The sequence below is a fragment of the Perissodus microlepis genome, chromosome 8, assembly GCF_051167445.1.
Source record: "Perissodus microlepis isolate ML-2025 ecotype Zambia chromosome 8, ASM5116744v1, whole genome shotgun sequence".
NCBI lineage: Eukaryota > Metazoa > Chordata > Actinopteri > Cichliformes > Cichlidae > Perissodus > Perissodus microlepis.
In genome coordinates, this window is record NC_140468.1 from 15,507,333 (window position 1) to 15,523,041 (window position 15,709).

The following is a 15,709-nucleotide window of genomic DNA, read 5'->3' on the forward strand; positions in this document are numbered from 1 at the left end:
ACATTTTGCTACTAATTGGGTTAATTAGCAACAGGTCAGTGATATGACTGGGTATAAAAAGAGCAGAGGGGAGAAGCTCTCAGGAGTAAACATGCAGAATAGGACAGACTGATTTTCCTAGAGTATTTAGCAAAGAATTTCAATATTTAATCAGCTACAGTGCATAATATCATAAAATGATTAGGAAAATCTGGAGAAATCTCTGTGCGCAAGGGACAAAATTGAATGCTGATTAACTTTAAGCCCTAGGCGAGCACTGTGTTGAAAACAGGAAGGACTCTATCATGAAAATCAATGCATTTGCTCAAAAACACTGCCAGAAATGATCATCTGTGACCACAGTTCACCATGTCAACCATAAATGCAGGTTAAAGCTCTTTCACGCAAAGAAGAAGCCATTTGTGAACATCAGCCAGAAACGCTGCCATCTTCTTTTTCTCGACCAAAGCTAATTTGAAATAGACTGAAGTAAAGTGGAAAACTGTTCTGTGACCAGATGAATAAAAAGTTTAGTTTAACTAAAAAGCCTCTGACGGTATCGTTGATGGTATGAAGGTGCATTAGTCTCTATGGAACTGGCAGCTTTTGCTTTGGAAAGGTACAATTGATGCCGATAGATATAGACCAGATTTAAAGCAATATATGCTCCCATACAGACAACGCTTTTTTCAGGGAAGACCTTGCATATTTCAGCAAATCAGTGGTAAATTCCATTAATTCCTAAAGCATGGCTAAGCAGTAGAAGAATTACCAAACATACAATAGAAACTCAAAACCATGATGATATGGATGCAGGTGTGTGGATATGAAATAAACCAATAAATAAGAAGCATTTAGTTTGGACTTTTTTTTTTTAAATTTCAAATAACCTACCCGATACTGTGAGGAGTCATGAAACTAGAATGTGTGAAAACAGAAGCAACACAGAAGACTAATCCGTCATTTTGTGTCTGCCAGGCTTTAAAAGAACCAGAGAAAATACAGAGAGAGAAGTTTATTTAATAAGCAAAAGCAGACACGACATATATAGATGTTCTCTACCAAGTGCTGCGCTGCTATTATCTCACACTGGGGATGACGCTTTAAGGCAGCTTGAATCAGCTTGTGGTCTGAAAGCAAAGGGTGGTGTTTGGAGAGATGATTCATCCGAGATCAAGATATAAGAAGCCAGAGCCCCAATACGAAAAACATCCTTTAGATAACGAACAAAGCATACATCATGATGAATGTGATTCCGGCAGAATGACTTACAGCTCACTGTGTATGGGCTTTATTGTCATATGTTGTTCCTCACTCTAACCCAATCATGCGCCTTTTATTTCGAACGTAATCTTTTTACCAAAGCAGAAGCGTTATCAGCGCATACAAATCTGTAGCAATGCCAGACGTCCACATCCATTAATGCTGCGGAGTCGTGCGACACAGGCCTGAAGGGTAAAGTCAGGGAGGTGGAGGGAATGAGTGGAACACACAGACCACTAAAGACAAGTCGTAACTTGAGACGGTGGAGACGTAATTTAAATCAAGGTAGAAGGACCAGAACATCAGCTTGACTATACTGGGGGTTATTTTCCTTTAAAGATAAAACTGGATCTTCTGCTTTACTCTTTGGATTATATTTTCCTTCTCTTGTGTTTAATATAGCAGGATAAATACTCAGCTGACATGTGGGGTGAAATCCAATTTCCTCCAGGTCTAGCTCCAAAGGGATTAATGCTATGTTTTGTGTCTTAGGGGGAATAACTCACTCTCTTCTTCTATCTCTGATGGCTAAACATGGTAATAGTGACCAGACTTTTGTGAGGGTAGACCCACAGAGTTGGAGATTTAAAGGCAAGATCCTTATCTAAAGAAGTGTGATACGACTTCCACTCTTTTGCAGGCCAGCGAGCAATGTCAAAGGTTAAAGGGCATGAGAGCCTTGTATGTGGAGAGGGGTGGGGGTTGTGGAGTGATCAGGCAGTATAAGTTCCCCCCTGGGGGATGTGGAGGGAACAACATGATATAATTCCTCACAATCCTTTCAGGGGTCACAACAACACTGGGGCAAGTAAAGTTAATTAAAACCGAAGTTGATAACAATCCTGACGAGGTGACATCTACTGATGTGCATTATTGCTGTAGGAATACCAAATGCTGGCCTTCTAATCCCCAATTTCATATTAATATAATGAGAAAATGATGTTAGTACTAGGTATATTTGCTTCTCTCATTTTACTCATAGCCTCTACAGCATTTTTCAGTTTAGTTACTCGAATAAAGTGTGCAGTCGATGCGTGCATCATTCATCCGGTTAAGAAAACCACAGAAAGCTGATTCTGCCTGATTTAGATTTATCGTAACTTACAACATAACCAAAACCCCCCTTTTAACCCTACGCTGTCATTTTCCATGTAACCTGATGTGCACCTGAAATGTAACCGCACGTCTGGTCCAGGCAGCATGCTGATTGAATGACGTGGAAGGTTACAGTGTAGGTTACGATGTACAGTGGCTTGCAAAGGTATTCGGCCCCCTTGAACTTTTCCACATTTTGTCACATTACAGCCACAAACATGAATCAATTTTATTGGAATTCCACGTGAAAGACCAATACAAAGTGGTGTACACGTGAGAAGTGGAACGAAAATCATACATGATTCCAAACATTTTTTACAAATAAATAACTGCAAAGTGGGGTGTGCGTAATTATTCAGCCCCCTGAGTCAATACTTTGTAGAACCACCTTTTGCTGCAATTACAGCTGCCAGTCTTTTAGGGTATGTCTCTACCAAAACAGCTCCAGCTCAGACAGATTAGATGGACAGCGTTTGTGAACAGCAGTTTTCAGATCTTGCCACAGATTCTCGATTGGATTTAGATCTGGACTTTGACTGGGCCATTCTAACACATGGATATGTTTGTTTTAAACCATTCCATTGTTGCCCTGGCTTTATGTTTAGGGTCGTTGTCCTGCTGGAAGGTGAACCTCCGCCCCAGTCTCAAGTCTTTTGCAGACTCCAAGAGGTTTTCTTCCAGGATTGCCCTGTATTTGGCTCCATCTATCTTCCCATCAACTCTGACCAGCTTCCCTGTCCCTGCTGAAGAGAAGCACCCCCAGAGCATGATGCTGCCACCACCATATTTGACAGTGGGGATGGTGTGTTCAGAGTGATGTGCAGCGTTAGTTTTCCGCCACACATAGCGTTTTGCATTTTGGCGAAAAAGTTCCATTTTGGTCTCATCTCGGTCGGTGGTTCAATCCCAGGCTGCCTCCTGGCTGCATGCCAAATATCCTTGGGCAAGATACTAACCCCATGTTTGCCTACTGGTGGTGGTCAGAGGGCCCGGTGGCGCCCGTGTCCGGCAGCCTCGCCTCTGTCAGTGCGCCCCAGGGCAGCTGTGGCTACAATGTAGCTTGCTATCGCCAGTGTGTGAATGTGTGTGTGAATGGGTGAATGACTGAATGTAGTGTAAAGCGCTTTGGGGTCCTATGGACTAGAAAAGCGCTATACAAATGCAGGCCATTTACCATTTACCATTTCATCTGACCAGAGCACCTTCCTCCACATGTTTGCTGTGTCCCCCACATGGCTTGTGGCAAACTGCAAACGGGACTTCTTATGGTTTTCTGTTAACAATGGCTTTCTTCTTGCCACTCTTCCATAAAGGCCAACTTTGTGCAGTGCACGACTAATAGTTGTCCTATGGACAGATTCCCCCACCTGAGCTGTAGATCTCTGCAGCTCGTCCAGAGTCACCATGGGCCTCTTGGCTGCATTTCTGATCAGCGCTCTCCTTGTTCGGCCTGTGAGTTTAGGTGGACGGCCTTGTCTTGGTAGGTTTACAGTTGTGCCATACTCCTTCCATTTCTGAATGATCGCTTGAACAGTGCTCCGTGGGATGCTCAAGGCTTGGGAAATCTTTTTGTAGCCTAAGCCTGCTTTAAATTTCTCAATAACTTTATACCCTGACCTGTCTGGTGTGTTCTTTGGACTTCATGGTGTTGTTGCTCCCAATATTCTCTTAGAAAACCTCTGAGGCCGTCACAGGGAAGTTGTGGAGCTGTTTTACAAAGAAGAATGGGCAAGGATTTCAGTCTCTAGATGTGCAAAGCTGGTAGAGACATACCCTAAAAGACTGGCAGCTGTAATTGCAGCAAAAGGTGGTTCTACAAAGTATTGACTCAGGGGGCTGAATAATTACGCACACCCCACTTTGCAGTTATTTATTTGTAAAAAATGTTTGGAATCATGTATGATTTTTGTTCCACTTCTCACGTGTACACCACTTTGTATTTGTCTTTCACGTGGAATTCCAATAAAATTGATTCATGTTTGTGGCTGTAATGTGACAAAATGTGGAAAAGTTCAAGGGGGCTGAATACTTTTGCAAGCCACTGTATATTTCAGTCTAAATCACACTTAAGGCTTCCTCTGCAGTTCAGAGGTGGTCTTTCCCTTTTCACACAAATGCTTCCCTTGACTCCATGCTCAGACCAGCGTTCCTCCCTATCCAGGATATGTACTCATCACTTAAAGACTGTGCACTGGCCTGCAGGTTTAAATAGACTGTGGAGTCCAGGCCTAATGAGGAAGCTCTTTTGTGTCGTGGCAGCCGCTTAGCCAGAGGTTGTTTGGTTTCCTTGATGTATAATTCACAGCATTCCTCCTGCCACTTAACCGCATACACTATATTACTGTGTTTGTGCTCCGGGACCCGATCCTTGGTGTAGCATGTGTTTTCAGAAAATTGGTCTCTTTACGACACATAAGGGCTCGCTAAAGGTTTTCACTTAAGAAGCCGTGGTCCTGTCCTTAGGCAGTGGTAACCATACATACATACATTTGTTGCCTAAATCCCTCCATGGGACCAAGGATAAAATCTCTTTCTGAAGCGTCAGAGTCCTGAACTTTGTACAGCCAACATCCCTTTATTGTAGCACTTAATACACTAATCCAAGCAGCTTATCTTCGTCACGGCAAGTTAGTGCTCTATAAGGAGACAGGGCTTGTATGGTTGGCTTCGGTTACCTGAGATGCAGTGGTTTGCTTTGCTGAGCACTGGTTTGGTTTGGGAATGGAGATGCAGGGCTGGTTCTTGTGAGGCCCATCAAGCTCAGAGAAAGATGATTTCAGAATGCATTATGAGTAGGATAATGCAGCCACGTTAACACAACTTTGCAAGGCCTCTTTCGACCTTGGTTAAAGCTGTATGATTGAGCAATGATTGAGCAGGATAAAGTACTCACTGCCTGTTCTTATCATCTTGAGGTTTTGGCTAAAAGCCCTCAATGTGGTGGGAGACAGAGGTTTTGCTCCATGACCCTGTTCTTCCTTGAGATCGTACTCAGGGCTGACGGGACATGCTGTATCTATCAGCCAGAGCCTCGAATTCTTGCTCTGTGTCAGCGAGGGCAAAAAGTTGTGGCTGGCAGGACATATGTAGTTGTATTATTCATGCACATACATGCACAAAAAGAAACTTCAAAGGGTTACTTTAATGTGAATTATACAACACACACACACACACACACACACACGCACACACAACCACACACAGATCTGGCAATAATCCAACAGGCACATCAATCACCGTTCTCAAGGTCAATGCCCTATCTAGAGCTGCGTCTTTTTTTCTTTTTTTTGGCGTGTTACCCATGCTCCACCTGTTAATCAAGGTTCTTCAGTAATAACTTGTTAGCTTTCCTGTAATCTTTGTGGCAAACAAACAGAGAAGATCCCCTACCACACACGTAACCCTGATTCCCCTGCCTCACCTCTCACATTGGCAGAGGAGTCTGTGAACTGTCAGTCAGAACATTACTCATGTGAGCTAGTAGGTGGAAATGTGGAGGTTTGTTTGCTTTTTTTAAACCCTCTTTTAAACAGGAGATATTTTTACGAAGACACCAGAATTAACTAACAAGTTATAGACACGTATACATATGATAATGGTTTCAGTAGAGAGACACAAAAAAAGGGGCGAGGAGGGGAGAGTGATTGGTCCAAGTTCATTCGGTTATTGATAGGTTAGCAGGAGGGGAGGGGAGCAGTTTCCTTCCGGAGTTTGGTTGACCTTAACAATCGACAGGCTGCCCTCCAGAAATCAGAAAGCATAATCTACTAACAAGGACCATGCAGAGCTCTCAGGGCCACGGCAGTTCAATTCGAAGGACGAAGGAAAAGAAGCAAAAGAAGGGATGTTTCTGAATCTGCAGAGGGGGTTCTTAAATTTGAATGAATTCTCATGCGGTGCCACAGCCTATAACGGTCAAAAGCACAGTCTATAACGTTAATTTAGAATTTAATATCAACCTTTTTGCAGCAATATTTTATCTTTTGTATTTCTCAATACAAATGAAAAGTCTTTTGAGCTTATAATTGATCAAACTATGATCTTTTCTGGGGTCTTTTGTTATAACTATTGATTTTCTTATCTTGGTTCCACACAGTGGCTGTAGCGTCAGCGCTGACACACTAACATTCTGTGTATTTTTGCTTTTCAATAACGAAAATCCTCCAGACTTTTAAAATATCAAGTCTGGAGGAACACGTGCACCACTTCAACGTGTAACGATATTGAAACGGTTGACAGGCCCTTGTTTCGTTATGATTTGCTAAGCTATGATTGGATGGGATGGCACTCCTGTGTGGGAGAAGTTTAGTGTTTGGTTGGCCCCATAAGGATAAAGAGCAGGCTATGAATTGGGGAAACCACGGAGGACAAAATGCCATCAACATTCCCGATTTCCTGCGTCCAAGGCATCACCACATCAGTGGCTGTGAAGAATCCACAGCCCCAGTGACTAAACAATTCACTGTCTTTGTATTGCACAGTCACTCATTGTGTTGCCAAAGCTTGGTCCCCTTCACATCCACAGGCCTGTATCTCTGTATCTCTGTATGGCTGCAGCTGACCTCCTCTCTTTAACCCCTTTGCACCCTTCTCCACACAGTATGAGCATTGTAACAATGAAGGAGATCTTAAAGTTGACTGGGTCTTTTTCTTCGCTGTCAGTGTGGGATTGACTCACTTTCCTGTCATCATTCCGGAATTTGCCCCGGAGATTCCAGGAAAAACCTTCAGAGGTGATTTGGCATGAGTGAGCAGTTCTGGTGGCAAGGGTGACCACAACACTTGCGCTTTCGCTCGTGTCGTTGTTTCGTTGCCAAAAGTTCTGCTCGGAGACTCGGGCTTTTGTCCTCATTGGGATTTATTGCATGTGTCTCTGCCAAACTGAGCCTCTCTCTCACTGATATTATCTTTACAGCTGCCTAGGGCTGAATTATTGAATAAAGAGAGACATTAATGTAATTTTGCGGCATTGGGTCATTTGTTACATTATTGTCAGTGTGAGAAAAAAAGGCAGTTTTGTCACTTTTCTACAATTTATCATTTTGAAATTCTTTACAGGTGATAAAGTCATGCAGGCTGTGACAAGCAACTGATTTTGCAAAAGCACTTCAGTTAAAGTTTCACCTTTTGACGGTGTGTTTAACACATTAAAGGTTTTACTTTGACCCAGATTTTACCTGATTGTGAATTTCCCTAACTCTTCCTAAGTGTTTTGAGTGCTTGACCTTACTGTAAACTTGAACATAATAGCTTTTAAATGTATAACTATTAGCTATTAAAGGAAGTTGCGATGGGACTCAAACTCGAATCTTCAAATCAAAAGCTGGGAGTGTGTTACCTCCACTGCACCTGTCTCTATATCTGGATTCTCCTTCCACCGCAACCTTTTTGCCATTTTAAGAATTTTTGCATGTGTCATTTGAAATTGTAGGAAAAAAAACAGACTTGTTTCTACATTAAGGGTAGTGATCAACCAGTTGAAAGCAGCTGCACAAGAGAAAATGCATCAGCATGAGATTAGTACACTGGAAAACAAATAAAGAGCTGCAGGAGAGAACGAGATGGAGAAAGCTGGCGAGAGTGGAGCACAGGAGCAGATGCTGAGAATGCGGCCTGGTCGATAAAAGCGATGGAGTTACTCCTCTGCGCTCTCGGGTTTCTCTGGTTGACCTCTACGAGTGCTGATCACTTTCTGCAGCAGAACAGTCACTCACACTCACACACACACGCAGAAAGACGTGCCCACATGCATGCACTCTGTACATTCATGGGTGTGTCTAAGGCATGTGTGCAGAAGGAGTAGATGGGTTGCATACAGTAGGAAGTGAGCCAGAGGCCAAAAGACAGATTGACAAAACAAGAGTAACAGCATTCTGCAGTATTTGAAGGACATTGATTTGTTTGTATTTGTAACAACTATTATAAAAATAGTTGTGGTTCATTTAATGAATAATGAATAATATACAAATGTCTTTTCAGGTTTTGATGTGCAGGGATTTGTGGTTGTTATGGCTGCAGTCAGGTGGAATGCAGTTACAGAAAGGCAAACCGAGCCCCTCCTGTCTTTTGTGACTAAATCACAAGTCAGGCTTTAAAGTATACGGTGTTGAAACTGCAGCAACACCTGTTTACACGAGTCCGCAAGCGGTTGGAATGACGAGTTCAGCTCAGGTGTGGCTGCACACACACAAACAAGCACACAGCTGCTGTGAACACAAGCTGCATGCACAGTCCTGCTGATCTTATATAGTACTTATGTAAAGGGCACAGACCAACAGGTTCTTATTACACGCTTAATGTGCACAAGAGCCTGGATTTCCTGTCACAAGTGAATCACTATCAGACAAAGCAAGCAAGACAACTCTGGTAATTTCACTAACAGCCAGATAATGCTTAACAATAAATATAATAAATGTTTTGATAATTCAAAACCGACTGAGCCTGTCATTTTGACGTCTCCGCAGCTTTCAACTTTTATAGTTTTAATGACAGGCGTGCCGCGCTCTTACCGGAGGAACCCCCCTGGTTTAAACTGTGAGACAAATAATATCCTGTGTGCGATATATATACCTAGCATTTACAATAAAGATTAAAAATACACTGATAAAAGATGGGAGGGAAGACAAATAATGCCAGTGAAGCAGCTTCCCTTTGCCACCATTGCCTTATATTGAAAACAGCTTATTATTTAAAGCTTTGTGCAGATTGAGAGTGCTGCCTGCTTACACAAGAGTGCTCATCACCCACATGAAAACTGAAAATAATAAGAATGATTAAAACAACATTAAAAAACTTCTAAATCAGGGGTGTCCAGCTCCAGGCCTCGAGGGCCGATGTCCTGCAGGTTTTAGATATCACCCTGGGTCAACACACCTGAATCAAATCATTAGTTCATTACCAGGCCTCTGGAGAACTTCAAGACATGTTGAGGAGGTAATTTAGCCATTTAAATCAGCTGTGTTGGATCAAGGACACATCTAAAACCTGCAGGACACTGGCCCTTGAGGCCTGGAGTTGGACACCCCTGGTCTAAATGATCATAGGAGTGACTGACAGAAAAGGAATTGCCCAGTAGGAATGAGTAAAAGTGTAGCCAGATGTAATGTGGGGAAAAGACTGAAGGATAAAGAGGAACGATGGAGAGAGGACATATTTTTAGCCGGACAAAGCAGCTCTCTGTCATGGGACGGTGTCTGATTTTGTGTGAGCGTGCGCACGTGTGTGTTGGAAAGTAAAGAAAGTAGAAACAAACACGCTATGGTGGTAACGGTGGCGGTGATGGTGGTGTGTGTGTGTGTGTGTGTGTGTGTATTCTGTATGGTGTGGTACCTAGTATTGAAGAGGGCAGGAAGCAACATGATATCTTGTAGTGATTCACCAGAAGCCTGTTTATATGTATACTATTTCTTAGGCACTTCATCCACTCATAAAGGTATAATATATCCACCAGTTTAGCAGCAACCCACACACGTATAATATAACTGACTCTTGTTTTGTTTTGTTTCTGTCATCCATACTTTTTCCTTTACATATCAATGAGAGCAGGATGCCAGATTTACAAAGTCTTGTTAGCTATCAGTACATATGAATGGGATAAAAAAATATGATGATACAGACTTTCCAAAAGTTATTGAACTGGATGGATGATGAGCCTCAAGTTTTTAGAGCCTCATCTGTAAATCTAGGTTTCAGCTGTCTCTGATGCTAGCTGAGGTGCTATCTCTGGTATTGTGCAACTCCCCATAAAGCCACAAAAAAGCACTATATATGCAAAGTTTCCAAGATCTTTACAGTTTGGCTTTAAATGCAACAAGCAAGATGAGTTAGTATATGGAAGCGTGAAGACCAGGAATGTTGTGGCTTTGGCAATAATACTCGAAAATGGTTTCAAGTAAGTTGTGTTAAGTGAGTTAAAGCACCGGAAACAGAAGCATGTGGCTTACTGAGCTAAGCAGGAGGCAAAACTGGCAAAGCACCAACAATAACAAGGTAACACGAAGACAAACAGGCATCTGGGCTGCTTGTAAATACACCTAACATGGTTAAAAAAAAAAAAAACTGCACACAAAACAAATGTTTTCGCTGTGTGTCAAGTGTCAAATGAGTCCGGCACTGAGAATTACATTTACAGCTCATAGGCTTCAGGTTAATGAGGCACAAGTGTCATCCTAAGACAAGTTAGTGAGAAAAAGCTGTGGCCTTAAAGGTTAATGATTAAGAATCATCGACGTAGATTTGATGTTCAGTTAATTGTTGTTACCGTAAAGTGCTTCCTCAAATTTCCTTCAGCTAAAATCCCCGCAGCAGCTCAGCACATCGATCTAAGTTAGCTCTCATTAAAAATGTTTTCGCCTCATTAGTAAAAAATGGATGCCTTGCACTCAGCGGCTCTCCTGAGGTATTTAGAGCCCTCTGAAACCAACAGCCTGATTTCCTGTCCATGCTGTGAGTAACTGTAAGTAAGTGACAGGCGAGGATAGGTTTCCGCATCCGCGGCGAGGAGCGAATGTGTCTGCTAATGGTTGGAGGAATGTGGGCAGGACTGGATGGACCAACTTGCTCTTACCATCGTTAATGGCTCCCTGGGGAGAGGGGAGGGTGGAGGATGGGGTATGACCAAGTGTTGTGGGAGTGCTTGTTGTGTTTGTCAGCATAATAAGTATTTATTGTTACACTTGCTGTGGTGAAAAGAGGCAAAACAGTAAAAGTAACACGGAAATATGTGATCTGCCAAGTTACCACTTGTATCTGTAGCTATATTTAAACTTTGCAAACCATTTTCCGGTCATATTGCTGTGCTGGGAATGTCCTACTCCGTGGAGTATCAAACAAACTGCTACTATTTATGAAAAAAACAACCTTGGTCTGGATGTGTTTGCTGCTGTTTTTCTTTTCCAAATAACAAAATCCTTTGATTTGATTTCATTAGAAATGAAGTTAATTCTTGAAATTCATTTATGTTGTGAGGACACTTTTAGCGTTTCCGATTTGAGCAAAAGTGCACTGACCCGAGCTGCAGCACAGTTAAATCTGTTTAAATCAATAATTTAATTTCAAGAATGAATAGGTGAGTTTGTGTCATGCATTGCTGCTTGACAAACTCAGAGTTTAAATCTCACTCTGCATTTCCTCTCAGTTTTTATAGAGGAAGCAGAAAGTTGTATTTCTATTTTTGGAAATAAGAAGTGCCCTATCTTGTGTTAGCAGACCGCAGATGTGTTTACCAGTCCTTCTACTGAGATATAATTTACAAGTGCGGCCAATGCTCAGAAGACCTTGTGTAACAGCTCTCAGTTTATAAATGGGGTAGTTTCGTATTAGTACACATTTAAATAAGTAAACCTAATAACTGGTTGTGCACACCTTGGCAGTGAGAAGTTCAATCGAGCATTTGTGATGACTGACCATGAGTCTTTCACATCACTGTGGAGGATTTTTGGCCCACTCTACTTTGGAGAATTGTTTTAATCGGAGGGTTTTCCAGCATTAATGGGCTGTTTAATGTCATGCCAGATCATCTCAACGGGATTTAAGCCCAGACTTTGACCACGTCACTCCAAAACCTTCATTTTGTTTTTGAGCTACTCTGAGGTAAACCTGCTGATGTTTCTTGGATCATTGTGCTGCTGCATAACCCGAGTGAGCTTGAGTTTCAGGGAATAAACTGATGGCTGGACATTCTCATCCAGGATGTTTTGGTAGAGAGCAGAATTCATTGTTACAGCAAGTATGCAGGTCCTGAAGCAAAAAAGTAGCCTCAGACCAACAGACTACCACCACCATGTTTGACTGTTGCTCTGATGTTCTTTTTATTAAATGCTATGTTAGTTTTATACCAGATGTAACAGGGATCAAGTCTTCTAAAATGTTCAACTTTTCTTTCATTCACAGAATATTTTTCCAAAGGTTTGGGGATCATTGAAATAGTTTTTAGGCAAATGTGAGACAAGCTTTTGTGTCCTTTTTGGTCAGCAGTAGTTTCCTCTTTGGAGCTCTCCCATGGATGCCATTTTTGCCTCTTTCTTAATAATAATGTATACTTTATTGATCCCCGTGGGGAAATTACTCTTTCTGCATTTGACCCATTCCTTCAGTGAAGCAGTCGGCAGCCACTAAGCAGGCACACTGGGAGCAGTGTGTAGGGACGATACCTTGCTCAGGGGTACCTCAGGGTAGCCGTTCAGTGGATTCGAACCCCTGACCTTCCAATCATGGGGTCACCAGTCTACCTAATGATGCTATCCCTGCCCTTATTGTTGAATCATGAACTCTGACCTTAACTGAGGCAAGTGAGGCCTGCAGTTCTGTTGTTCAGGGTTTATTTGTGACCTCCTGAATGAGTCTTGGTAGGCCGGTCTCTCCTGGGAAGGTTCACCAGTTTTTTAACTTTTCTACATTTGTGTATAACGGCTCTCACTGTTGTTCACTGGAGTCCCAAAGCCTTAGAAATGTCTTCGTAACTCTTTCTGACTGATAGATGTCAATGACTTTGTTTCTTAACTAATCTTGAGTTTAGATTTATTGAATCAACAGGTCTGGTAGTAATCAGTGCTGTTTGTGGCTTAACCCAGCTTTCCAAAAGCTCTGGTCATCACAGATAAAATCATTATTTTAAAAAATAAGTTTTATATTTACTTGGGTTATCTTTGTCAGATATAAAATCAAATATTAAATCCAATATAAAATTTGTTTGATGTTCTGACAAATGTGACAAATATGAAATAGAAACCTAAGACATGAGGATGTGATGAAAATATTCCATGACACTGAAAGAAGGACAGAAGAGTGAAAAACTGCATTTTTTCATTATAATTTTTGAAATGAAGCATTGATATTGTGTCAGTACTGCACATGATAATGTGTAGATTATGTGTATATTATGATATTAATTATATAATAATAATATGTATATAATATTATGAAGTAGATTTTTGTTCCCGTAATGGCAAGACATGCAATAAAAGTTTAGATGAATTTCAATCATAAATAAAATATATTCTTTGATATTTCTTAAGTAATTAGCTTTAGCTGCAGCACAATCACAAAGCTAAAGGAAAGGAAATACTGGACTGACGTTCAGCACAGGGATGGCCTTCTGGGTATTAAAACTGCCAGCTTTCTCTTTTTAACGTTAAATGATCCAAGTGGGCAAAAATAAATGTTTAACAAAACTGTGAATGTTTTAATTTCCTGTTGCTGTTCTATCTTCACAAAACTCAAGAATTTCTCTCTGTGCATATTTGTCCTTTACAGGTCCGTCCACCACAGGGTCTCTATTTACTTTCCCCCCCAGTACCAGTGATGACTTCATAATAGATGAACCCGTACCAGAGGTCCCCACAGACAGCAGCAGCACCACCACCACCACTAGTGGTGATTCCCAGCAGCGGTTCTACAAGGGTCTGAATGATAAACTCATCCCCATCTACTGCTCCATCCTGGCAGCTGTTGTTGTTGGATTAGTGGCCTTCATCATCTTCAAGAGGTGAGGACTAAGCAGGAAACACACTGAAAAGTAGACATATTGAGCAAAATGACATCTCAAGGTACCTGATGACCAACTGCAACTACAAGAAAAAAGCAGAGTTTCAGAAAACTCCAAATTTTGGCATCTGTTAATGTCATAAAGCCTAAATCATAACTAAAACCTGATGCTCATTTATGACCCTCATTCCAAAAAATATGGCACACTGGGTAAAATATAAAAACAAACAAACCCAGAATACAATGATTTACAACTCTGATCTCAAATTAGAGGTGTCACCTCTTCTTTTATAATCAGTCTGTAAATGCGTGGGACTTTTGAGAGAGGAATTTTGTATGTGTGTATGATACAGATTCCATCTGCTCAGTCCTGGGTTATCTTTGTTGTATTTTTTTTATTCCCTTCATGAGACTCTAAGTTTTCAGTTGGTGAAAGGCTTGGACTGCAGGCAGGCCAGCTCAGCACTCAGACTCTTCTACTATGAAGTCATGCTGTTTTAATAGATGCCGTGTGCTGTTTAGCATTGTGTTTCTTAAATATGGAAGACCTTCCCTGAAAAAGACGCCATCTGGATGGGAGCATACGCTGCTCTAAAGTATTTATATGCCTTTCAGCACAGATGGTGCCTTTCCATAATGTAAGTCGCCAGTTCCACAGGCACGAATGCCGCCCTCTTACCATCAGACTTTTCTACTGATGGTCCCTCTCCTCTTTAGTCTGGAGGATGAGGCATCCATGTTTTCCAAAAAGAATTAAAGAATTACAGAACAGTTTTTCACTTTCCTTCAGTCTATTTTAAACTAGCGCAGAGAAGATAGCAGCGTTTGTAAGTCATGTTTCTTTCTCAAATGCTTTAAAGCATTCACAATTTTACCTTTTGGAATATAAGTCTGAGTTATAAAAGACAGCTTCTCAGTCTTGAGGAGAAAAGCATCACTCAATTCACCTCAGTTACACTACTGGGTTTGGGGCGAATGAGGACTTATATGCATTGTCATCATCTGATATGTGCAGAAATGTAGAACGCACCTATTCAGGTCCTTTTTTTGGTTCGCTACATATGTGTGCTACGGTGACAACCTAACTTTACTGTACCTGGGAATAAAAGCTGATAGGAAAAATAAAAGCATTAGTCTGAGGCACCGGTTCTGACATAAATGGTAGTAACCAGACCGAAAAGCAGCGCACATTTCGGTGCTTTTTTTTTCCTGAGATGTCATACACTTTGGATTCTAGCCAATCATTTTACCTTCCCAAGGATAGTAGGCGGGCCCAGGTACGTACGTTCTTTTAGAGCAGAGCTACAGATTAAAAACGCCCAAGGCGAAGCGGTCAAAAGTCTGGCTGTACTTCACAGCAAAAGATGCAAACTCAGCAGCCTGCAACAAGTGCTTTAAGGTGATACTGTGCAAAGGAGGTAACACCTCGAATCTGATGAAACACCTGGCGACGCATAGCGTTTTTTTTAAATCAGAGAAATGCACCGTATTTGATAGCTTGCTGCGAAACCTCACACTGTGCACATCTACTGCGGGTGGGTTGCCTGTTATTGGACCCGGAGTTAGCAACATCCCCCAAAAGCCCGAAGAGGAGAGTCCTGTCCCCTAGCCCTGCCAGTGTAGCAGAAATGATGACGGATGGTGATGGCAGCAGCAGCAGCCGTGCTTCTCTGGGTCAGTAGCTTAATGTTGTTCGTGTGTAATTTACGTTGAGTAGGCTAACCACCTTATTAAATTAATGCATGTAAGGTGAACTAGCAAACACCGTCGTAGTTATAGCGGCTGTCTTCTTGTTTGATGGCAGATGCTCCCTTCACCCTGGCCAAAAAAGCTAAAATGACCAAAGAAAAAGTGGGAAACAGCTAAACATGAGAGGTTTTTAGACAAA

At 41.7% G+C, this 15,709-nt stretch overlaps 1 protein-coding gene across 1 annotated transcript in view; it reads left to right on the top strand.

Moving 5' to 3' along the window:
* The window catches only part of ngfrb (nerve growth factor receptor b), a 39,775-nt gene that overhangs the window by 16,332 nt on the left and 7,734 nt on the right, over positions 1 to 15,709 (top strand). Inside the window, exon 4 of the mRNA XM_084937731.1 lies at positions 13,591 to 13,822. Within this exon, the coding sequence (XP_084793857.1) occupies positions 13,591 to 13,822 (232 nt within the window). The remainder of the gene's footprint in view (positions 1 to 13,590; positions 13,823 to 15,709) is intronic.